The sequence below is a fragment of the Heloderma suspectum genome, chromosome 3, assembly GCF_057233095.1.
Source record: "Heloderma suspectum isolate Gila_16-S chromosome 3, 16-S_ref, whole genome shotgun sequence".
Taxonomy (NCBI): domain Eukaryota; kingdom Metazoa; phylum Chordata; class Lepidosauria; order Squamata; family Helodermatidae; genus Heloderma; species Heloderma suspectum.
Window position 1 is genome coordinate 262,476,194 of NC_139460.1, and position 25,966 is coordinate 262,502,159.

Sequence of the window (25,966 nt, forward strand, 5' to 3'; positions counted from 1 at the left end):
CCAGCTACATTTATGAAATCAAAGATTAAACTTCCTTAACAATTATCAGGCTGCATCGATCCCATTCAAGGAGGTTGGACAAAGCTTTGCTACTTTAGAGACATTCTGACTCACAGAGACACCTGGAGCTGAAATCTTCCATCCTCCCCCATAAACACACTTTAAAAGGCCAAGACACTGCAATAACCAGGTGCCCCTCAGGCGGCAGGTCCAGGGCAAAAATGCAAGCAATGCTCTAGGCCTCTTTGAAAATTGCCTTGAAGAACAGTACAGGAGGGGTAGAGCCCTCCCTTTGTGGGGAAGTTTGTTTACTGGAGAGTAAGCAAGTTGTCAGGGGAGATTCCAAGAGCTCAAGTGGGAATAAACAGCCAAGGGGATTGTGTTACTGAGAATGAGAAATGGCTTGAAGGGATCCTGCCCAAACATCAGCCAGGCACAAGTCTAGGCATCTACCACAGTTAAATCTATTTCTCAGGAGGCTGGGACAGCCTCGAACCCAGGTGCCTCCTGTTTTCTCCCCACAAAGTGGATCTGCCATGTTTACCAGGCTAATATAGACATTCGTGTCACAGCATCCATCCAGCATCCCTAGAAACCAAGTGGAAACTTTTAACCTGGGCCTCTCTTCTGAGTATCTGTGGCAACAATCTGGACAACTCCAGGGGCAGGGGGTTATTGCCACTCACCGGCCAAATGTGTGAGAACTGGACCCTTCTTTTCTGTCCTCTCCCTGGCCAGGTGGGATATAAGTAGTTTACGCGCACCCTGCTGCTCTCCCTCGCAGCCTGCCAGTCACTCCAGGACCCATTTCATGGATAATTCAAACAACACCCGTAACAGAAACAGCCACTCAGCTCCATCTGGGCCATTATCTCTTTTATATGTGGTCTTTAATATTTACTGGGTTCACACAAAGTGCATGTGCCTCTTTGGCTTCAAGGACACCAAATTTAGTAACTGCTGCATCCCCTCGGCTGAGGCAAGCAAGGGCAGAGAGAGGGGAAGACGCTTAAAAAAAAAACATGCACACCCCAAATGTATTGCTATTTTCAAAAGCACCAAAATGCATTGTATTGCTTGTGTGGGCAAAGGCCCAGGTAAAAGTCTGCAGTCAGCTTCTGATAGGCCTGTCAATGCTCCCCTGCCTCCTTCAACAAAGCAGATCATATAGAAAAGCAATAGCAGCTGCCTCTTGAGAAAAAAGCACCCAGTGCTATGTCTCTCACAGGCTATCAATAGCTACTACTCATAATGGCTGGGTATTGCCTCCAGTACCAGAGGCAGTATGCCTCTGAATACCAGCTGCTGGGGAACACAAGCAGGAAGATGCTATTGCACTCATGTCCTGTTTGTGGGCTTCCCGTAGGCATCTGGTTGGCCACTTTGGGAACAGAATGCTGGACTAGATAGGGCTTTAGACTGATCCAGCACAGCTCTTCTTATGTTCTTAAATCTGCAGTTAAGAGATGCCCCAGATCACATTTTTTTTCAAATAAAGGACAACAGAAATAGCCAACAGCTGGTCTGAAGGCCAGATCAGCCCTACAAAACACTTGGCCACTGGCAATCCAATCATATTTTAATCAAGGGGTGGTAAAATGTTTGCCTTCTGTTGTATTCATATGGAAGAGATAATTATTTTCCCAAAATGTGTAACACTGCCTCTTCCTTGGGTTTGGAGGTAGAGTGGCCAAGTCATGTGGCAAAATACCCTTCTGGTCCCCACATCACTATCTGGAGAATAGAGTAGCCCTGAAAACAGACACAGTGCCCATCCTTGGCTTAAGTCTAGGACATGTGAAATAAAAGACAACTCTTTAAAATGAGGAATATCAGTTAAAGCATGTCTTAAGTGGAAACCCAAGACGGGTCAGGAATGTGAGATAATACTCCACAAAGATGCTGTTAAATTAGCAAGGATATATAATTCTATCTCGTGGAACAGATTTTCTTCACTTCCTATTAAAATACATGTATTAATAATTGTTCTTGCTAACATGACTATATTAAGAATCCTAGTCATAGCCACATATCAAGTCATGCTGGTGCAATCAAATCCAGGAAATTGTCTGTGTTCCAAGAATCTGACAGGCAACCAAGACCATTATTGCTATTACATGAGATCATCCAGATGGGAGAATTAGTACTTCATGGTTCTTCCCGCTATCTATCCCTCTTTTCCTTTGGAACTGGATCTTGGTTTATATAGAACACTGTCAGTGTGCTGATTTCTCTTGCTCTCATACACTGGCAACATCCATGCTGCCAACAAAGTGAGGAGGCAAACTCTAGATCACTTTTTAATTTGTGTACCATGCCAGATGACATGGAGTTGTCTGTTCAGGATCTCCCTGTGGCTCTGTAGCCATCAAAAGCCTTTTATTAGGAGCCTGCTCTCTCTTCCCACTGCAAAACAAGCAGCAGTTTGTTCTACAAGTGAAGTGGTGATCCTTGCCTCAAGATGGCCTTGCAGGCTTACCTGTTAGTGTGAGATTGGTATAAGTGTTGGAGAACTGCTCCTTGAGAAGAACCAGATGCATCTGGGCTGCCTTTTCCCTCTGTAGCTCCAACATGATGTCTGGATGCTGGGCGATCTTGCAGCCTTTCTGCTTATCCAAGGCAATATCGCTGCGAATAATGTCTATGAAAAAAAGAACAAGAGAAAAGACATCACAGACTCTGCTTCCAGTCCCACTAAGGAAGTCAAAACTTTAAACTGGAACCAGACAGCATTACCACTGTGGACAGTTCATTCCCACCTGCCCCTTATATGTTTGTGCTTCCCTCCATATAATTTTCCACAGTGTCTCCTGTTTCTACTAGCTGAGAGCCAAGCTCCTCATAGCCAATACATTTCACTCTCCACTCTTGCCTTCCTTCTTAAGAAAAGTTTTGCCTAGACCAGGGGGGTGTTACCACCAGTGATTTACTCCGAGCCGGCTGTGTGTTGAGGTCGTTAAGGATAGATGACGTTGTGGCCATCCAGCAGCCACCCCGGAGCTTCTCAGGGAAAAACCAGATTTCCTGAGACTGCTTAAAGTCCGATTCTTTTCCTTAAGTTGGGTTCTCCCTGGTATCGTTGTTGTATGCCCCAAACCCTGCATTTAGCTCGGGTACGCTAGCCCTGCCCAGGGGTGTGCCTTTCCCCATGACCCCAGTCAAGGGATGATTTCTCCCATTGTGCAGAATGAGGCTTACCCTCTGAATGCCCACATAAATTACAGAGAACCCCCTCAACTGACATGGCACATTTTAAAGCCCAATTCCTTAAGTGCGATTAAGTGCGACTAAGCACGATCTCGAGGCTCCAGCTCATTGCCTTAGGAAGTAACTACTTCATAGCTTCCTTATAGACATCCTGCACATCAAAATGGGGGCTGGTTTCCATCTCTTTGCCACAACAAACTCATTAGTGTCTCCTCAGAAATAACTCCCATTGCGGTCAATGAGGTCCTGTGGGTTAAAATGGGGGCTGGTTTCCCGTCTTTGTGTTCTTCCCCCCCTTTCCCATGTGTGTGTCTACTCGGACGTAACTCCCATTGTGCTCAATGAGGCTTGCAGGTGCATCTGGACTTTCAGGGGAAAGGAGAAAGGGGGGAGGGGAGAAGCCTCTCTTATTGGTTGAGCAGCCTCTGCCAGTCAGATGACGATCACTCCAACCCCCACCCCTACCCAGAAGTATGTTCTGTGAAGCAACTTTTATTGGTCCAGAAAATCTGCTCATGAAGCCCTGCTCACAGCAAAGCTGATTCCTGTTAAAAAATCTGGTACTACTCTATTAGCTTCTCCTTCCATTGTTGTGGAAACACGGCCCAGGTCTGCAGATGTTCTATCCCACCAAGCCAAACATAGCACTATCTATGTATCATGACCTGTTAAGCCTTTACAGGTCATGATAAATGTTAACACAGCACTATACACCATCTAAGTGCTTGACAAACCCCCCCACCCCGTTTTTGCACAGTTACAGGACTTAATAACATACCATTAGAAGCTGATATAAAAATGGCAAAATTCAGAAGCCATTGAAAGAACATTTCAATCTCCCAGGAAACTTCAGACAAAAAGGCACTGATGTGGGTTTTCTGGAAAATTTAGAATTGGCTAATTGCACTGGGTCATATGCATCAGAAAATTTTTAGTTTGCATCAGAAAATTTTTAGTTTGCATCAGAAAATTTTTAGTTTGCATCAGAAAATTTTTGGATGCCCTAGACTAGATTGTGATCTAATTTAGCATGTTTATTTTATTTGTATTTAGTAAACAACAACGCTTAAAAAAATTCGATGTTATTCTTTCTCCAAACATACCACACATCTTTGACCTGAAATATTGGAGGAAAAAAATTAAAGCATTCTTAATGTGATGTTATATTATGTAGAATTGTTTATTCGTGTAAAAATATGAAGACAACAGAATGTACTTCCCTTACATTGTGCAAATATATATATAGGCACTGAAAACTGTTGACACACTAATTCAGACTTCCCCAACCTGGTGTCCTCCATGTGTGCTGGACTACAACTCCCAGCATCCCCCAGACAGCACAGCTGGGGATGCTATGAGTTGTAGTCCAACACATCCAGGGGGCACCAGGTTGGGAAAGGCTGCACTAATACATTCTAGCAACCCATGACAACTACTCATCTATTTCAAGAGTTCAATTCTCTTCCACTGAGAGCACCTTCAGTTTCACGGTCACTACTTATTAGTTCCATTTCACTCTGAGACATATACGTATTTCAGTGACATATATGTATTCTCTCACATACCTGCTAAGGATAATCAGCTGAAAAACATTAATTAAAACTTTGAAACTGCGAAGCTTGCCTAATGTTGCACTTGTAATTGGCATCCATTCATTGCTGCTGATGAACCCCTGAAATGGAAATTTTTCCAAGGAAAAATAAAAACACTGGAAAATTTTCCACCCTATATCTCTGCAAAAAAGAACTCAAAATGAGGCTCTGCAGTATGAAATAACTTATTGCCGAATTCAAGCCTATTGAATTTGAACTTAGTCAAGGGGTATCTTTCCCACCTCAGAAAGTAATTGTGACCACGTAGGTGTTAAATTAGCACAGTAATGAAGACCATGTTACCACCAGGAGCATTGTTACAAATAGATCAATTTGTTGTTATCTTGTATAAATTTGGTTCCGCATAGAAAAGTGAAAGACCTACTGCTACCCTATGCATTTCATTACCTTTTGGTTCTACTATTAACATTTTTTTTCTGTACTCATGCCAGTGTATGTGTGTGTATGTTTGTATCTGCCAAGTGACAATAGCACTTCATGCTTCTGACAAAGCATGCTCTAGTCCATGAAAGATTTGGTAATTATAATTTGTTAAGATGATAAAGTGCCACAGGACACTGTTGGTTTTGCTAGAATGGACTAATATGCCTCCCCATTTTGAATAACCCCTTATTATCAGGAAACAGACCCCTGCAGGTCATCACAGGGAAGGTACCAGGGAACAGATAAGCAGCTGCCCATCTTCACTTCAGTGACCTCCCAGGTCTAAGTTGGATCACTCAAGACTTATCCCACAATCCCCACAAGGCTATAGAAACCTAGAATCAGAGTTGGAATGGGCCATTTAGGCCATCAAGTCCAACCCCCTGCTCAGTGCAGGAATCCAATTTAAAGCTATCCAGTCTCTGTCTAAATACCTCCAACGAAAAAGAGACCACCGCCTCCCTAGGCAGTGGTTTCCATTGTCTGACTGCTCTGATCATTAGAAAGTTTTTCCTGATGTTCAGCCGAAATCTGCTTTCCTGTAACTTAAGCCCATTATTTTGTGTCCCACAGTCTAGGATGATAAAAAACAGGTTCCAGCCCTCTTCTGTATGACAACCCTTTGGGTACCTGAAAAGTGCTATCATATCCCCCCTCAGTCTTCTCTTCCCAAAGCTAAACATAGTCATGTCACCAAGACTTCATAAGCAATGGTTATTAAAGATCACAAAAGGTTCTAACAAGATCAACTTCCCCTGTCAATCTGTAGGCAAACTATTGTGACCAAAGCCAACAGTGCAGTCTCAGTTCCATGCTCAGAACAAAAGCCAGATTGGAGGGCATCCAGGTGTGTCTCAAGTTGCTGGGAAATGACGTGCTCAACAACCTTTCTCAAAATGGAAGTTTGGAGATAGTCACATAAATGACAAGGGAGGAATTAATAACATAAGAGCAGCCATGCTGGATCAGATCAAAGGATTATCTAGTCCAGCATTCTGTTCACACAGAATTGTACATGCTCAAGGAATTCTACAAGCAAGTAAGAGTTTGTAAACAGATGCCAAACAGCTACAGCTCTGAATGATAAACAACAACCACCATCCCACAGACCATCAGTACGAATACGTGTGGCTACCACTTTAGAAGCTTGCTTGGGTAGAGAACTTCAGGGCTGGCACAACATGTAAGGAGGCTGGCCCTCCTGTATAATTTGAGCATTGGGTGAGAGAACTTCCCAGCAGTCCTCCATGTAGTAACAGTTTATAATTTATAAACATTCTGTTATTTGGGACATTAGTTAACTCTTTCTTAACAGCTGGTCATTTGAAGAACATGTCCTCAGGTCACATGGTACTGCTGGAGCAGAAGGCAGCCTGAATCTGCTGTACAAACTGTTGACTGACTTTGCAGATTAAAATTATGTTTTGTGCTAGTCCTCATTCTGTGTTAATGGACCCAAAATAACTATGCTCCCCAGTATTCATGAGAGACACCACTTGCAGTTCACCTCCTCTCACAACATACCTGTCTGTGCCATGAAGCTAAGAGAAGAAAAATAATGTCTAGAGCTGCTAGGCAACCAGCTCACATGCTTTTCTCACTTCCTCCTTCTTTCCCCCAATATAATTTAATCCTTGAAATCCCATGAGTAAGAACTGTGCTGACTATTGCAGACAGAAACACACATATTTTTTTGGTATAGCTATAAATCATGCACATGATCATTAGGGGCTTCTACCTGTCCACACTCATAGGACGTTCTCAGTATTGCTTTTGGCTCAGTGGAAGACCTATGAAATAGATAATTATCACTCCTATTTCACAAAATACATACATGTGGGCACTAACTAACCCTGTGGTTTCCAACATGGTGCCTGCAGGCACCAACGTGCCCATGGACAACCTTCTCCCCACCCCCAAGCTCCCTGCCCTCCTGATTTTTACTTTTATTTAGATTTTTTTTAATTAAAAAACAATTTTTTTTACCTGGGAGGCTGGCATGCTGCAAAGCTACAGCACCATCTTTATTTCCAATAATGTCTCTGGCCCCAAAAGCATTCACTGAAAATAAAAATGGTGGGCGGCTGCAGTCCAGTGTGCACAACTGCTCAGACAAAAAGAATGCTAGTAGTTGTGGTGGTAGGGAGCATCCTGGACCAGGGGAGGGAGGCTAGAGAGTGGGAAGTGAGGGGCGGTGTTCTGTCTGTGCCGAGTGTTTTGCTTTTGTATGTATTAACTTGTGTTAATTTTGGGGTGCGGGTGTGTGGTGTGGGTAGATGTTTTTGCTTCTGTGTGTGTGTGTTTCTCTATGCGACACCAGTTTGCCTTCTGTGAAATAGATATTGTTATGCTTTGTGGGGGCAAAATACGTGATTTGGCATTTGGAACTCAGATCCCACCTCTGTCTTGGATGCAGTTTCTTGGCCAAATTACCTGAGCCTCAATGGTTTGCCTTCTGTGAAATGGATATTAGAGCAGAAAACTGCAGGTTCAATAGAGTGGTTCTGTGTTTTGGAGTTCAGACCCCACCTCTGTGATGTACTTGCACAAGTTACTTTTCTTTTAGTCTTACCAGTTTGCCTTCTGGGAAATGCATGTTTTGTGACTGGCCAAGCCCCACATAGCAGCCACTTTGTGAATGGGCACGTTCCCCCACCCCGATATAACCATTTTGTGGGAGTGCCCACATCCCTCCCTCAAAATTACAAATGTGCCCACTGACCCAAAAAGGTTGGGGACCTTCAAGCTTGTACTTTCTTTCAAAAGAAAAGTTATTTTCAATTTAACCAATGTGCCCATTTCAAGGGAGAGAGCTGGTGTGGTGTTGTGTAGTGGTCAAGTACATGGCCTGGTAGCCAGGAAGCTTTCCAGATCTCACCTCATCCATGAACACAGTGGCCTAACTGGAGAGGTCTGAGACCAAAACACAAAACCACTCCCCAGAAGCCCAGTTTTCTGCTGCAGCAGAACAGCCTTTTCACCAAAGGTAAGCAAACTAATTCCTCCACATCACTCCTAAATAAATTCCTCTAAAGTTTCATACACCACACACACACCCTTCTATCCTAAGCTCACCACCCAACTAGGCCCTGGCATCCCCATTTTTTCTTGCTTCCCCAGGCCATAGCCCCTCTGTTCCTCTCCCTCCATTACCTACCTTTCTTCCTCCCATCAGGCAGAGCTGCCCATTAGCGCTCTCCTCACGGCGGTGGGGCTAGGGAGTAAACCAAGGGCCAAGCTACCCATTCTCTTTCTTTATCTCAGTGTAAGTGCGTGCAGCCCCAATTCAGAAGGGGGCTGTGGTGCTTCAAGAAGAGGGAATTAAGTCTCACCCTGCCCCGCCCCTCCCATTTTGGGGATGAAATGGGGGGAGCTTAATTTCCCCCCTCCCAGAGCCCAATGGTCCAGATGCAGTTGGGGCCACACATGCTTATACTGAGGTAAATAAACCAATCACTGCTATGGTGATCTGAAGAACATGTAGTTGGGCCCTTACAGTCCTCAAGTCCGAGTAATGTCCAGTTGGAACTGTTTTCTCTTCACTCTCTCTGTCTCCTGGTAGCATTCAATTAGAATGGGTCTCCGAGAGAACAGTTCTAGTTGGACGCTAGCAGCAGTGAGAAGAGAGAGAACCAATTAGAACTCTTCTCTTTCTTCGCTCCTCTTTTCTGCATCTGCTGGCCAGAACAGTGGGCAGGCCTGAGCAGACAACTTGGGGAAGACTGAGGAGAAACTAGGATTCTGCAACTATTATCATTTATAGTCTGGCAAAGAAGAGAGCAGAGAGATGGGTGGGCACCCAGGTAAGTCTCGGGGCAAGTGCACATTGGTGTCCATGGGGGGACCCGGGGTTTAAGCTGTTGTTTCAGAACAGGTCAGGATTTGAAACACAATTTGATCCTGGCTTGTTCTCACTAACCATAGCTTAAATAAACATTTTTTCTGAGTTTAGATATCAAGGGGAACTGTAATTTGTTTAAAAGCAGATGCTTCCAATCTCCTCATCTTGGGTGGAAAAAAGGAGGGGGAGAGCAAGCAAGCCCAAGGCCACTGCTTCTTGACCTCAGCACTCTCTTCCCCAGCAATATGAAGATAATACTGATGTACTTTACAGGGTTGTTGTAAGAATTACAGAAATAAAGTCTTTTAGAAGTTAGGAAAACCTCAGACTTCATCCAAGGTTCTCAGCGGTTTCCATGCAGTCATATCAAAGGGTTGGGAATCTTTCTTCCATTGAGGGCCACAGATTCTCCAGGGTAATCTCTCCCTCCCTCTCTGCTACCCAGAGGTGTAGTGCAGCCAGGGCTTACAGGGTCACAGTGCTGGCTCTTTATTAGCAGGGATGCTGACAGCATCTAGCCCCACCTATTGCAATCCTCAATAGCTGGAGGGAAATTCTGTTGTAATTCTTTGTTGTAAATTGTAAATTCCCTGTTATAGTGCAATGTATTTTGGGATCATTTGGTCTTGAATGGGCAATTAAGATCCATTACCTTGATAAAAGGCTCCTGGTAGAGATAAAAATTGCTAGAACTGGTTTGTTGATATGGATCAATACAGCTGCCTGAATTTTTAGACTCTCCTTGGGGTCATGGCTATGGGGACTGTCATGATGAGTGCCTGCACTTCAAAATTTACCACTATACCACTGCTGCCACTCTGCTCTCTCTTCCTCCACATCTAGTGGGCTTCTTGGACAGGGACAGATTGCTCTTGCCAGAGGTCTGAAACTGATTGTTTGCACATGGCATTAGAAATTAGGCTGAGAGCCATGGCCCTAAGGCCGCAGGTTGCTCACCACTGAGGTATATGGAACAATAAGCAGGCCGTAATCCAACTGGGACACAGTTGAAAGTGAGCTAAAAACAACCATCACATCAGACAGTGATGGTGTGTGTGCAGATTTAACCCTACACAATGGCATCAGTGAGTGCATGGCTGAATTCAGCCCTTTGGGGAAAAGTAAAGCATTACATAATGACCAGCATTGTGTTAGTAATATACAGAAGTACTGAGCATTCCTATTGTAAGTGGTTGAGAAATAAGTGCTCCATTTATGGGTTAGGCTAACTCCTAATCCCACTGCAAACATTCTGTTACAAACAAAGAGCCCTGTGATACCACCTTGGACTACCTTTCATATGAGTTAATTCAGCCTTCCCCAACCTAGTACCCTGTAGATTTGTTGGACTATAGCTCTGATCATCCCCATGGGATGGCCATGTTGGTTGGGGTTGATGAGGTTGTAATCCAACACTTCTGGAGGGCATCAGGTTTGGGAAGGCTGAGTTAATCGTCTTGCTGGTTACTTCCCTTGCATCTTACAGTCCTAGTTATCTGGTTCCAAGAGGCAAAATAGAAAAACCAATCAAGAGAGTTCAGATGGTGGAAGAAAGGAGCCTTGGACAGAGACAGAAAGGCTGGCTGAATCTGGATAAGAAAAAAGATACAAAAAACTACAGTAGAACAACTGACAATAGTTCAGTTCATTTGCTCTGATATGTTCATTAAAATCCCAGCCACCTTCCTTACTCTCATCTCACTGTTTTGCTCTAGCCAGGTAAAATATATACTAGCTAAATGCTCTCCCAGACCATTTATCAGCCTCTTAAAAGTGCCATAAAGTTCAAATCAATGCATATTTACTTGGGAGTAAGTCTCACTAAGGCCAGTGGGACTTACTCCCATGTAAATGTGCAAAGGATTGCAACTTTGAACTCATACTAGGGATTTGTCCGAGACCTAGTATAAAAGATGGGGGTTGAGGTCTTCAGCTCTGCCTAGAGCTCTTGGACTTGGTTGCTGTACACCCCTGGATCATCAGACACTTGCTGTGTTTGTTGAATCAGGAGGATTGTGTGCACCACCACAGATGCAGTATGAAGGGAGCACACCCATGTGGCAGGTGGCTGAGCTGCGGCTGACTGCGGGATACCAAAATCCAGAGTTTGGGGGACTGGAAACAAGAAGGGGCTAAGTAAGGGGTCCCTAAGGCCAGAGCATGGAGGAACAATAAGGCCTTCTGTAAGCAGCATGTTCCAGCCACCCTATATACTATCTCAGCATCCCACCCCAGGATGGGTCAGAATGCTCTTGGGACATTCAGAATGAGTCAGTGAGCAGCTTGGGAAGTTCTGTCCCATTGCAGCACTGATGGAATCATGGAATCATAGAATAGTAGGGTTGGAAGAGGCCTACAAGGCCATCAAGTCCAACCCCCTGCTCAATGCAGGAATCCAAGTCAGGGCATCCCCGACAGATGGCTGTCCAGCCTCGTCTTGAACGCCTCCAATGTGGGAGAGCCCACTACCTCCCCAGGTAATTGGTTCCATTGTCGTATTGCTCAAACAGTCAAGAAGTTTTCCTGATGTTCAGCTGGAATCTGGCTTCCTGTAACTTGAGCCCATTATTCTGTGTCCTGCACTCTGGGATGATCGAGAAGAGATCCTGGCCTTCCTCTCTGGGACAACCTTTCAAGTACTTGAAGAGTGCTATCATATCTCCCCTCAGTCTTCTCTTCTCAAGGCTAAACATGCCCAGTTCTTTCAGTCTCTCTTCATAGGGCTTTGTTTCCAGTCCCCTGATCATCTTTGTTGCCCTCCTCTGAACCCTCTCCAGTTTGTCTGCATCCTTCTTAAAGTGTGGTGCCCAGAACAGGACACAGTACTCCAGATGAGGCCTAACCAGTGCTGAGTAGAGGGGAACTAGTACTTCCCAGGATTTGAAAGCTATGCTTCTATTAATGCAGCCCCAAAGAACATTTGCCTTTTTTGCAGCCACATCACATTGTTGGCTCATATTCAGCTTGTGATCGACAACAATTCCAAGATCCTTCTCGCTTGTAGTGTTGTTGAGCCACAAATCCCCCAAGGCCCCAAGGAAGCATGTGCTTTGCACTTTCGCTCCCTAGGATGGGTTCAAAGCATCCCAAAGGGCACACACACTCTTTGCAGGAGAAGGAGAAATTCCAGTGAAGACTTGTACATCCCACACTACATCCATCAGGCTTCTCTAAACTAGTATCAAGGGACAGGAGGACACCACGCAGCCAGCCTGAGATAAGTGAAATGCCTGAGTCCATTGGAACAGCTTCATTCTGGGGGTAGAGCCCTGCATTCCTTTGGTGGTGTGCCTGCAGATCGGAGCAAATATTTCTGAAGAATTAGAATGCCCATCACATAGTGACTGCCCAAAGACCAGTTTGAGGGGCTTTGTTTAAACTTTTCAGACTAATTCCAAGTGTATTTCAAAAGAAACTTTAATTGCACCTTCTGTTTGACAAAAAAAACCTTCCTCCTTATGGAAAAATAAGTGAGGCAGGGTGACAGTGGAAAGTGAGACATCCTGCAGGGATCAAACCCACTGTCTCTAGGTCATCAGACAAGAGAGCTAGTAAATAGAAAGCTGTAAAACTTGAAAATACCTAGTTAAAAAGGTCATGGTCATTAAAATGGCTTCTGCAATTTCTCTCATATCCCTGGCCACATTTTTTTTAAAGTGCTTAGTGACTGGGGTGTCTGGACCCAGGCATAAAATCAGATAAGGTGAGTACTTTACCCCAAGGGGATTTATGCTAACTACCCTAATGAGAAATTGCTAATTGGGTGGAGTTGTGCGGGTGAGGAGGGTGTATTTGTTCTGGTTAATATGTCTGTTTCTGAGCAGACTAAAAGGCTGGAGCTGAATTCATCATGCAAAGCAGGAAGTCTTCTGAACAGAGTAAGTCAAATTTATCTTCCTCATAAAACTACAGTCTCTCTCCTATGCTCACCACTAAATAGCTTTTAAAACAACAACCCAGGATCTCACTGTTCAGCTTCTTTGTGGATTTCTTACCTCAGCCGTTTCTTCTGATATGTTTATAGGGCAGCTTCACACTAAAAATAACCCAGAGATAAGAACCCAAAGTAGATAGAACCCAACATTTGTCTAGTTGCCACAAGCAGTTTCTGTGAACAATGGCACTTGACCTTCCTTTTATGTTACAGTTTAATTGTTTCTGCCTAATTAGTGACACCTTTTTGCTTCTGAATTATTCCAGAACTGTCGGATAAGTTCATAAATGTAGGGACTGTACATCAAGAGGTGCTAGAGACAAACCTGCCATATATGCTGCCACCCCTCCAGATGTGTTAGAAAAATCCCATCATTGCCCACTGTGGAACGTACTCTGCATTACATGTGTTTGCAGCCAAAAAGCATGGCGGGGAGGCAGGGGTTAGTTTAAATAACACTAGAGCATACTATTTCCAACTATCTATATAATATCAAGGGTATTATTATTGTTTGATTAATGTGGAAATAGCAGATAAAATTGCTTCTCCCTCCATCTCCCTTTCTTGTTTCCCCCACAGCTGAAATTCAGATTGTAAGAAAGTGGTTTGGGGCAGGGACCCGTCCTTTTGCTCATACATTACATATATACATAAAGAGATTTTAAATAAATAATCATCATCATAATGGCCATCCATTTGGGCAAGCTCTTTTTGAGATGAGGGGCTACTGAGGAGGAGCAAAAAAGATAAGGCACTTGCTAAGCCACCACAGGGAGAAGGAAATGCCTTTAATTAGACCTGTATCTCACTGTGGAACAGAGTACAAACTTTGGATTTTCATTCATTCCTCATGAAATAGCTGCATTTAAAAAGTTAACTGCAGACTAATATGAAAGGTAAAATAATAGCACAGGCAGTCTCCACTAGTTTGGCATGATTTTAATAACAAATACTTAACTTATTAAACAATTTTTGACACAAGAAGGATATTGAGTAAGGCATGGCTGTCCCGCACTTGCAGCTGTGATATTATGCCCCCTTGTACCCATTTTCTTGTGACAAGCCCTGTCTAATCCCCTACTTCAGGAGTGGTGAATCTTTTCCAGTTCATGGGGTCACATTCCCTTCCAGGGAACCTTCCAGGGCAGCATGCCAGAGGTGGGCAGTCTCCCTGCAAAAAACGAGCGAGGTCAACGCTGTAGTGGGTGGCCCTCCCATATATTCACTCATACATACACATTCACACATACATTCATACACATCCTCATACAACACACATGCATCCATTTTCACACAGTCAGAATGCTTTAAACAATTAGATTCCTTCTATACATTTATACAAGTCAGGTCCTCAGTGGCAGCTTGGGACAAAATAAGTCACTGCACAGCTTGCTGCTAAAACAAAGCACCCACATGGGCAATAAAAATAAGTTAAAAGGAGACCACGCCACATTCTTATGAATAAATGGATGTAGAAGAAAATTGAGTTGACCGTTTGTATGAAAATTTGGCAGGGCCATCAATGGGCACATGCATGAAAAAAGGAAAGCACTTTTCCAAGGTGACATCAACTTACTTAGGACTGGACATAGCTTTCAGCTGAGATGGTATTTGTCCTTAATTGGAAATTCCCAGATTTTATCACACCACTCCTTAATCAGGGGAGGCTGCCTATCTTTCCATCTTGCAGCTATTTCCTCTTTTGTGAATACCAGATGTGGGGTGGCATGCCCAATTACAATAAAAAGGGGGGTTAAAGCCCTTCTCCCCCTTGCCATAATCCTGATTTTGCTTGGGTTGTCTGCACCAGCTAATTATTTTTAAAATAAATATGCAAGGTTGAACTACATGTCAAATGTCACACCTAGACTGGCCCTCAGAGGCTTCCATAGATGTATACACTAGTAATCACTATCAAAAACAAGATACTGGGCTGATCAGGAGTTATGAAGCCATCAGCTATCTATCCCACAGTCAGCTACACTGCTTCTCACTCTCCCTGAGCTGTCAGGGAGCTCTCTTTATATTGCACCCCCTCTAAAGGACCAGGTTCATAATTAATTAACATGGATTATGGTGGGTGCATTTTGATCCATCTTTGTCACTACAGACACAAGTGGCCACTGTGTCTCAGAGTGCCTTTTGCCAGCATAGGCTGGTCTGCCTGCTACAACCCTACCTGGACAGAGATGTGTGTTCAGTTATCACCTCCCATTGAAATTACTGCAATGCTGGCATCCTCAACCTGGCGCTCTCCAGACATGTTTGACTACAACTCCCACCATCCCAAACCAGCACGGCCAACTGGGGATGGTAGGAGTTACAGTCCAACACACCTGGAGGTTGGGGAAGGCTGCTGTAATGCATTACATGCCTTTAACAATGGTCTTGAAACCTCAGTTGGTACAGAATATGGCTAACTGGGGCTGGGCAATATTACACCAGTGCTTTATCATCTCCACTGGCTCCTGGACCATTTCCAAACTTTCTGTGCCCAATTTAAAGTGCTGGTTTGACCTTTAAAGCCCTTTACACCTTGGGATTTTGAAACCTGAAGGATCACCTCTTTCCACAGGTACCTAACTGATCCCTGACATCATAATCTGAGGCCCTTTTACAAGTGCCCCTGCCAAGAGGAGGTACAGTCAGTGACTGGATTCAGATGAACAGCAGAGGAAAAGAAGCCACCATAGCTTCTTTTCCTTGCCCCACACATGCCGCTCACATACCCGCCATTTCCTTAATTACCCTCATCACATCACGGGTTGCTGTGTCATCCAAACCCGGAGATGTACTTGGTAGGGGTGGCTTCCAAGCCACCCCGTGACTCCTACAACAAGCCATGGATTGTGAGGTGGTTTGGAAGCCACCCCCACCACTCACATCACCAGGTTCAGGCAACGTGTGCCACGGCAAGGGTAATAAGAGGCGTACGAGCGGCATGCACAAGGGTAATAAGAGGCGTGCGAGCAGCATGCACAAGGCGAGGAAACAAAGCCACTGTGGCTTCATTTCCTGACTGATCATCCAAAGCCAACCAGTGAGTCGCAACAAGTGAAAGGGCCTTCTCCGTAGCGGTCCCCTGGCTGTGGAATGCCCTCCCAAGGGAGGCCCATCTGGTGCCTACCTACCTTAATGTTATTTTGGCCCCGGGCAAAGTCCTTTTTATTTCCCTCAGCCTTTTAAATGATGTTGTGGTTCTAACATGGTTTTAGCTTAATTGATTGTATTCCTCAGCTCTCTATTTAAAATGGATTTAGTGCTGTGTATTTTTTTTTCTTTGTTCGTTTTTAAGTGAACTATTTGAATTATAGTTTTGTTCTTGCCTTCCCTTTATTGGACCTTTATTATAATCACTGGTTTTTACTTTTTGCTTTATGTTGTTAGCCTAGAGAACCTGGTTAATAGGCAACATAAAGAGAAAATAATGTAAATAAATACATACAATTTCTACCCGCCTTGCCTCTATTATCTGCGGAATTGTAGCAGTGCCTGTCAGGAATTCAAGAAGAATTTTTGCCAAACAGTATTTCCTTTGTCCCTTTTCATTGTCATAAACAAAGCAAGAAGTTTATTAAGGATAGAGACTAACAGTTGGGTGAGATAAGGACTGAATACATATCCTAGTCCATTCAGAAAGTGGGGGGTAGACACATTCTCCTGCATTTCATAAGAACGTTTCTTGCCCACCCCCATCTGACTGGCAAGGGCTACTCAACCAGTAAGAGAGGCTCCCCCCCGCTCCCCCCCCCTTTCTCCTTTCCCCTGCCTGAAGCTCCAGATGCACCTGCATTTCAGGCACAAGCTTCATTGAGCACAATGGGAGTTACTTCTGAGGAGACACTGTTTGGTTTGTGCAGGGACAGGAAACACCCCTTGACCCGGGTCACTGTGAAAGGCACACCCCTGGGCAGGGATTGCATACCCGAGGTCAATGCGGGGGTTGGGGCACGTAGCAACTATACTGGGGAGAACCCAACCTAAGGAAAAGAATTGGACTTTAAGGAGTCTCAGAAAATCCATTTTTCCCTGATAAACTCCGGGGTGGCTGCTGGACGTCATATATCCCTAACGACCTCCAAACACAGCCAGCTCGGAGCAAATCGCTCATGGAGACACCCCCAAGGACAGAGCAAGCCAGCAAAGCCACATCTGCCATAACATGCAAGGACTTCCCCTTCACACACTTTAGGAAGACTTGGTCTGGAGCGGGAGGCAAGATTTTTCAGTAATAGCCAGGAATGTACTATGCATGCAACAGAATGGAGGAGCATTCCCCTTCACACACTTTCACTATCCTCTGATGAGAACGAGAGGCATTTCCAGAGCAGCCAGAAGAAGATCGATGTTTCCAGAATGCAATCTCTTTTTTAGATTAGATGTTATATCTAGATATCCTCAGCATGTGCATATGACAAAGTCCATGCCAAGATAAGCCAATTTGTCCCAGGGCTCCTTGCCTTTTCCTAATATTAAAGGCTGTCTGTGACTCTGTATGGAAGGTCTTGCTCGCAGTTCCTAGAGCCTGTACAAGGGGGCCAGCCAGAAAGCTTGTCCTGTGGGCAGGAAATCCCCCTCACCACACCTTTCTGATTTACACTGATCCCTGATACACACCACATGTGTCCCCTCCCTCCTTCCCCCCATTTGCAATGGTTCTGTTCCACATTTAAGTGATGAAAAGTTAAGACCTGTGGTTACAACTTCTATGAGAAACTTCATTTTGAAGGGCTGCTACATTTCAACTTTATTGCCATGAGGAAAAATGAAGAAACAAAAGGCCACAGTCACTCAACAGCAAAGAAACCTGGGCGAAGACATGTAATAAGTGTAAGTTCCCTACCACAACTTGTTGAAATATTGACCTTTGGGCCGAGTGAACACTTATTTCTGCAAATGTTTAGTGTGAACCAACCACAGCTCCTGGTCAGAGAAGTTTTATGCTACTGAGTAAGTTTCTCCTTTAGCTTTTAAATGGCAGAGGCCTCAACAAAGCTAGTTTCAGTGGGGAGGGGGGAGGGAACAGATAGAAGGATATGTGAAGAGAGGCAGAGGGTCCACATCAGAAAGAACTCCTACAAGGAAAGAAACTGCGGGGTGGGAGCGGGAACGACTTCAGGATATAGAAGTTGCTTGTCCAGGCAGGACAGATCTCCATGAGGCATCCTCTCTGCTGTCAACCTACCCGCTGGGCTCTGTCTGGGATTAATTGGCTTCTTCCGTAATGACTTATGGAAAATCTTCCGCTAACAGCCTCCTAGGTCATGCAGCCAAAGAAAGACTGAAAGGTGTGTGTGTGTGTGTGTGTGTGGTGTTGTTGTTGTTGTTACTTTTCTTTGGAATTTGGAATCTTGATTCCTAATTTCCTTGTCTCCAAACCATAGGATACAGTTTTAATACTGAAGATGCAATTCACAAAACCACAAGGCATAGTCTATCTGGAAAGAATGCTCATCTTAAAATGTACGGTGATGACATTTACTTGCATATCCATGTTTAGAGTATAAGAATTAAATTTTGAGTTTATACTAACAGTCACTTAATGTAGATTAAGTTACTCCTTTAATGCACTTTAACTACTCTGCCCATCATGCAGAGCAATCCTATACATATTTATTCACAAGTGAGACCCACTATGTTCAATGGAGCGTACTTCCATATAAGTGTGCGTAAGCTTGCAACCTTAATCTGTGTAATTAAAGCCTGGAGATTCCCCCCTCTAGTGTTCTAATTTTTAATAGACTGTGAGTTCAGAACTAGGGGTTATATTTACTCAGCTTTAATTAATCCAGAGTAAACATAATCTTGTATGGCGAGAGATAGTGTAGCACAGCAACTAAGAGTGCCAGTCCAAAAGGCCACACTTCATATTTCAGTCATGGATTCACTGAGTGAACATAGGTAAGTGGGTACTATCTCTCAGCCTTGCCTCTCATCTACCCTCTGTAATATGGGGGTAATAATGCAAGCTTAGGGTTGTGAGGATTATTATTATAACGAAACCTCTTTGAGCACTTAGGGAAAAAGGCACTGAGCTGTTTGATGAAATGATGTTGTTCCCATGCCTTTTAGAAGAGCTATGTGTAGTCTTTTCAAGGACAAACATGAAACTTGGGTGATTCTGAGAATATATGAAAAGTTATTCCTCCCAGGAAAAGGACATCTCAGTCCCTGCCCAGAATTCAAAGAATGTCTCCCCTGAATCCTTTCTTATCTGGAGCACAACAAAAGGACATTGTTGCAGTTATGATCCCACAATATAGCAATAATGATTATGCAATAGAGGTGCCTAACCGATAAAGCAGGGCCCCATCAGTGTCTAGGACCCAGAAGAGAAGCCCAAGACTCTTGATGAATACAAATCTTATCACCGATTACTCTTTTAAAAGCAAGTTAATTGCCAGATAATTTAAATAAATATTACAGTATCTCAGACAGGTGGAGTTTTAAACTTATTTAATGTCAATACTCTTGTCTAAGTATTATCACTATTTATTTATTGTTAGGGTAATCATTAAGGCATTCTGACATCAAGAAAGCTACATAAGATGGTTTACTTCAAAGCCTTCAGCTGCCAAGAACTCCCTTTGACAGGGAGTGGCACTGATTCAATTGCTTAATTGTAGCAGTTAGTCATTGCTGCTTTCAGTCCTTGTGAAAATAATAAATCCCAAGAAAAATTGCAATCATAAATACATTGCTTGAAAGTAAGCTCCCTTTCAATTGGTATTTAGAATAAGGCATAACTTCTACGTAATGTGATTAGTATCAAGATGTAAAATGTACTCAGCCACTTGGACTTTTGTAGCCCAATCCTATGCATATTTACTGGAACATAAGCACAACAGCATTCAATGGGGCCTGTTCCTAAGGAAGTCTGCATAGAATTGCAGTGCTAAAAAGAGAAGGGTGTGAGGGCAGGACTTAGTTTACTATTTTGCTAGTACTTCAGAATAAGTGCTTTTTTGTGGGAGCAATTCATCCCCTATGAAGAGGGAATTTTGGTTCCTCCAAAGTAATGTGCAAATGAGGTGGGGGATTGGTGAGTAAAGAGCAATAGTTAAATAGCAAGAAGGAAATATAGTTTTTCTAGAAAAGCTGCTTCTAATGAGGGGAAATATATAATTGAGATGATTGGACATTCCTGGAAAACCTTTTCAGCCCTATTCATTTAGCAAAGTTTATTTCAGCTACAATAGTTATAACGTCTTGACTCCAAACAGATGCTAAAAGGGGGGGGGGGCAGAGATAAACTTATTACTGTAAAGAAAATGCTCCTGTGCCTTCTCCCCCCACCCCCAGCCAAACATCAGCCATGAAATAGGGAGGAGGAACTAGACCAATATTCTCCCCAATCTTCAGGCAGTGGAGCAGAAACACAGGGGGTGAGAAAACATGTATATTCCTTCATGACTGATTTCCTGCTCCAGTTGACAAACTGAGTAGAAGCTGCTGTAGTTGTGTGTTTTAAATGACTTGACCCACTTCTGACCTACATTACAGGACTGTTGTAAGGACTGCTGATATAATGTGAAGCACTTAGGAAAAGTGGTATATGAGTACTAATTTGGTGAGGGTGGCAGCACTTTTCACTCTCTGGAGAATCTGACTGATCTAGTGGCAAAGGAGGGGATAGACAGGGCAGCAATGGGGACACCTCTGTGATCAGAAACCAGGAGCCTTGTAGCATGAATTTAAGCCTTTCTATTTAAGATAGGGCCAAGCCTGCCTCTTAATGTGAGGTTGTTGGGGGGGGTTGTCCCCTTAGCTTCTCCCAAACCCCAGGCTGCTGCAGGATGCTTGTTGTGTTCCCTTCCTGACAATGCTGAGGCTCAAAAGACCAAAGTCCTGGCCTTCGAATACCACAGGTGGCACCAAAGGGCAACAAGGGTAGACAAGTGCCCTCCCAGACAAGTAGTTCAGCCCCACCATCATTTCCATTGCTGGACCACTGTGGTTACCTTGAAGGAATGGCACCTCACATACAAATTATAGCAGAATCATACAGTGGAAATTAAGGCTGCTATCTGAAGCATACTTAATTGAAAGTCAGCTCTATCAATCAACAGAACTCACTTCAGGATTTAGAATGGGAGCCTAAATGTGTAAGGGAATATGTCATTTTTCTTTCAGAAATATAACATGTGAAACAAAGCTTCCCTTCCCCCTGAAATGCTCCTTGCCCCTTCTTGTGCTATCCCCAATATTTTTTCTTCTGTTGCTGCCACTGTCAAGTACTTCCAGAGGTTCCCTTTACCGGGTAATCACTTCTAGATTGCACCCAGGAGATGAATGGGCAAGGGATGAATTCAGGAATGTTATGATCCAAGCAAGAGAGCAAAAGCGCAGAGAGATTCATGTACAAATCACAGCACCAACTATGCCTCAGGAGGATCAGGCAAGGAAATATCTGCATCTGCTCTTCTTCCCCCAGTCCATTACCCTACAGAATTCCATCTTTCTCAGACTCTCTCAACACACATCAGGCTATCCAATAAAAAGGACTATTTTCTTGGGGGAAAATAGATTTTCACTCCTTTCTGTCTTTAAAAAAATGTTCTAAACATGTATGTTAACTTATGTGTAAATAATCTACCACAAAGCTGGGGTACCCTGTATTCACGGTTTAGAGACAGCAAAATAATTAAGTCCAAAGGAGAAATAACAGAGCAACCCAAAATGCCTAATCATATAATGCTGTTTGGTACCACACATCGTAACTCCTTTCCCCAAAATATAATTGGCCTTAATCAGCATAATGCTGATCCAAACCCTGTTGTATTATATGCAGAATGCTAAATGTGTAATCAATTATGCTGTCTGATAAGGTATAAAAGATAACTTCTCCTAGTGGAGAGTTTGCCTGAGAGGCTCCACAGGCTGATAGATTTTAGGATACTGTCATAGCTTTGCATGGCCTACCTTTCCAAGGTTGTGATTCTGTAAATCTGGGATTTTTCTTTATTATTAATTTATTTAGTTTTTCTGTATGCACCCTAATTACTGCCAAAATAAAAATGGTGGATCTCCCACCAAACATAACTTGTCCTTCCATGAATTTGCTTTTGCAAACTTCCACTCATTTGGGGCCCTGGGCTAACTACTGGTAGTCGACGCAAGATAAACGAAAGGGATATTTGACATAATGTGGCATGATGCAAACTAACCTTAAGAGAAAATTAGAACAATTAATGGATTGGGCCAATTCACTGGCCAGCATAGTTTAAACATTTGACCTTGGTATCTAGAGACACTGTATCTCAGATTGCAAGTTAAACAGGCAGGAACGGGCATGTCCACCACGTTCTGCGTCTCTCTGACCACCGCCAGTGGTTTACTAGGTGGACTGTTGGTCTGATATAGTATTGGTCTGATATAGTATTATCTTATCTGTCGCCCTTCCATCTAGCCCCTAACTAGCCCCCGCCCCCCTAGAAACACGGTCTAACCAGCAACTGCTTTTGCCTGTCTAGCAAAACACATGCAGAGGGCTAACGTCTGCCTGGCACGAGCACTCCCAACACGTAATTGCAATGCCATACTTGTCACCCAGCCACGCTCTCCCACATGTCTTTATGTTCTCAACATACTCCGGAGGAGCAGCACCCGAGCAGCTTGTCACAGAAACATGCAATCGGAAAGGCCCTCGGACATATGTTTGTCTGTCTGTTTGGGGGCATTCCGGAATCTTTTCTGATGCTCACGCTGAGACCAAAGGCCAGCCACCCCCAGGGTAGGTTGCAGGCACCTGTGCCATCCTGCTGAACGGTCCGGGCGATTTTTAAAAGCACAGATGTGTGCAGTCATCTTGTCAGCCGGATGGGCTCAGTCACTGCCTGGCCTCAGCAGTCTCAGGGATCGCAGACACTGGTCCATTAATCCGGAGGGACGGCCCCCTCCTTGCCCTTAGATAGGTTAGAAAGGCGTGCCAACTTCAGCCCTACGTCTGCCTGCCCGCCTGCCTCTGCCCCTCTCCCACCTGGCCCAGAGGTCCGACGGTTGGACGGGGCCTGTGGGGGGCGCACCTCGTCCTCAGAGTCCGCCATCCTGTCCCGACGCGATTTGGTCCCCTTGCGCCAGGGGCATTCCGGGATGCCCGGGCCGCCCCCCCCCCCCGCCCCAGCCTCGCCCCTGCTCCTCTCACCGTCCTCGTAGTTCTTGAGGTAGTAATCGGGTCCGGGTCCGCCGCGGCTCTTGGCCGGGTTCTTCACGTTCTGGAACTGCACGAAGTCGGTCCTCTTGCCGGCGAAGCGGAGGAAGGCGGGCGCCAGGCCACGGGCCAGGGTCACCAGGCGCCGGGAGCTGCACAGAGAGGGGCTGAGTGAAGCGGGGGGGAGGCAGCGCGGCGGTGGCCCCTGCGCCCCCCGGGGAGCTGCCCGCCAGGCCGGAAGCGCAGCTCCGGGAAGGCCCCGGAGGCAGAGGAGGCTGGCTCGAGCCGGGCTCTGCTCCCGCACCGGCTGCCCGGAGTCCCGCTGCGGCCCCTCTGAAGGTGCCCGCGGCAGGGACGGCGGGGAGTCCCTTCGCTCAGCCAGCCGCGGGAAAGGCGCAAGGAGGCGATGCCGGGAGCGGCGCGCTCTCCCGCCGCCCTGGCTGGGGGTGACGGCGGCGCATCCCTTGGCTGCGCCCTCGGACGCCGCGGGGGCCCTGCGCGCTTCCCCGCGGGCGCTCGGACTTAGCAGGGCGCACAGCGCTCGGCGGCCCGTCGTGTCCTCCTGGGCCTCGGGACCCAGGGTGCCTCCCTCGCCTAAGGTGGGCATCATTTCCCACAGGGCGCCATTCATGGCTAGGGAACTCCCCTCCAAGCTCGCCGCTCCCTGCCGGGAGTCGCCACAGGAGCCCGGGAGAAGGGGCCGCCCTGGGGACGTCCCGATGGGTGGCCGCTTCTGACCCCCGGAGCGCCCAGGCTGTGGGACTGAAACCCGCGCCGGGCAGATCTCCTGAACGGGCCGGGGGCAAGAAGAGCAGCGAGGTTTCTCTGCAGTCCGCCAGAGGAACGCCGGGTTTCCGAGATGCTTTCTCCATTGCAAACATGTGCATCTTAATCGGAACCATGGCCTCCAGTCCCGAGCGCGGCTCGGCGGGGCCCTGGAGGGGGTGGGGACGCCGGCGCCCAGGGGGCAGAGCCGCGGCGGGGCCCACGCGGGCTGCCGCGGGAACGGAAGACGCCGGGCCGGGCCGGGCCGGGGGGAGATCCGGGGCGCCGCCCCTTACCTGAGGAAGTCCAGCCAGCCGTCGTGGAGGATGGAGGGGTCCAGCTGCAGCGAGAGGAAGTTCTGGCTGGTTACGCGGAGGGGGCTCCTGGTGCCCACGTCCAGCAGGACGAGCGTTCTGCCCGGGGCGCCCCGAGGGCTGGTCCCGGCGGGAAGGCGCCTCACCCCGGCCTGGGAGGGGAGCGAGAGGTGAGCCAGCAGCGCCAGCCCAGGGGCCAAGAGGGCCAGGAAGCCGGGAGGGCCAGCGCCGGGGCGGCGCATGCTGGGCCGAGGCCGAGGGGGGCTCCCCGATGAAGTGCCGCGCCGGGCACGGCCAGTCACGGGTAGCTAATTGTCCGGAGTGCAAAGCGTGGGGGCGCGCTGCCTTTCTTCCCTCCCCCCTCCCCCCCATGTTTTGGTGCTGGTGGGAGAGGGGAGCTCACGCCCCTGACCAGCCTTCCCCGGGGCCGGTGCCAAGACGCCTTGTTCACCAGCGCCGCCCCTGGAAGAGCCGTCGCCTGCGGACATGTTCGCTTTCGCAAAGGTAAAGGGGAGCCGTTCCTGGGTTAACCCTCTCCGCCCGGGGCTCCCGGGGGGGGGGGGGCAGGCCGGCTCCCGGGGGGCGAATTTGCCAGCCGCTCCCCCTTTCCTCGGCTGCCCAGACGGAGGCCTCCGCTCCCCGCAATTGCACACAGTCCCGCGGCGAGAGGAGCCGCCCCGGAGGCGAAGGGGAGCCCCCTGTCCATCCCAAAGACGGGCTGCCTCGTCTCTTCCTCCCCCCACCCCCGAGGAAATCGCTGGCAACACTACCGGAGAGAAGCGATCTCGGAGCGCGGGTGGAGGAGGTGAAGAGGAACGGGCTGGGGGCGCCTTCCCTGGAGGGATTAGTGTTCTGTCGCTCGCTGTCTCTTGCGCGCTCTTGCTGAGAGCGGCAGCAGCCGCCGCCGCCGGCCGAAGAACCTAAAGGAGGACCGGGGCGGAGGGCGGGAGCGGACGCAGCAGGGGCGCCCGGCAGCGCGAAGTGCCCAGAATACCCGCGACGGCGACCACAGAGCCGCGACCGAGGCGGCGGCGGCGAGGCGCGGTCTTTGGGAAGAAACGGCGGCGCGGGAAGCTCTGCCACGGCCGACGGCGGCGGGAAGAACCCGGACTGGAGGTTCGGGTGAGTCAGCCCAACGCCTAGGCCGGGAGGGCGCATTTTCCGCGACGGGAACGCGGCATATCCCGGACAGCCGAGGAAAAGGCCTACCAGGATCTCGCCCTCCCTTCTGCTTCCCTTGCGCAGTCGGGTTTTCCGCGGAGGGGCCTGGTGCCTTCCCTGCGGAATCTCTCCCCGCGCCCTTCCACGGCCAGGGCGCGGCGCCCAGGGGGACATTTCCCTCGGGATGGGAGGTTCTCGCATTTGGAGCTGGGGCGGGGGTGTTACGTTAGGAACAGAAGCAGTTATTAATGAAATTAAGTGATTTAAGTCAGTTATTAATGAAATTAAGCCAATTAAATCCCGTGTACCGCTGAAAAATCCTTCAGTTCCCACTTGGAGCGTAGGTGGAGACATTTGCCGTCTCCCCCGCTCTCGGGGAGGTCCAATAATTGGCCTGGAAGGTCCCCAATTCTGAGCAACATCGAAATTCACTAAGGCCCTTGGTAGAGACCTAGTGGGTGAGTGGAGAGGCGGGGGGAGAGAACTTCTAGTCCTCCCCGGACACTTGGAGCCAATGTATGCACTATTTGGGCCGCATTCTATGCGCGCTTTCCCGGG

The 25,966-nt window shown here is 46.9% G+C and overlaps 1 protein-coding gene across 2 annotated transcripts in view; it reads right to left on the reverse strand.

The window, feature by feature from the left end:
- HPSE2 (heparanase 2 (inactive)) overlaps positions 1-24,572 on the reverse strand; it is a 174,555-nt gene extending 149,983 nt beyond the window's left edge. For both annotated transcript variants that reach the window (XM_084846643.1, XM_084846642.1), the window contains exons 1-3: positions 24,230-24,572; positions 23,163-23,320; positions 2,480-2,641 (exon numbers count right to left, since the gene is read on the reverse strand). In XM_084846643.1, coding sequence (XP_084702769.1) covers positions 2,480-2,641; positions 23,163-23,320; positions 24,230-24,489 — 580 coding nt within the window. In that variant the 5' untranslated portion in view covers positions 24,490-24,572. The remainder of the gene's footprint in view (positions 1-2,479; positions 2,642-23,162; positions 23,321-24,229) is intronic.
- Positions 24,573-25,966: the final 1,394 nt, after the last annotated feature.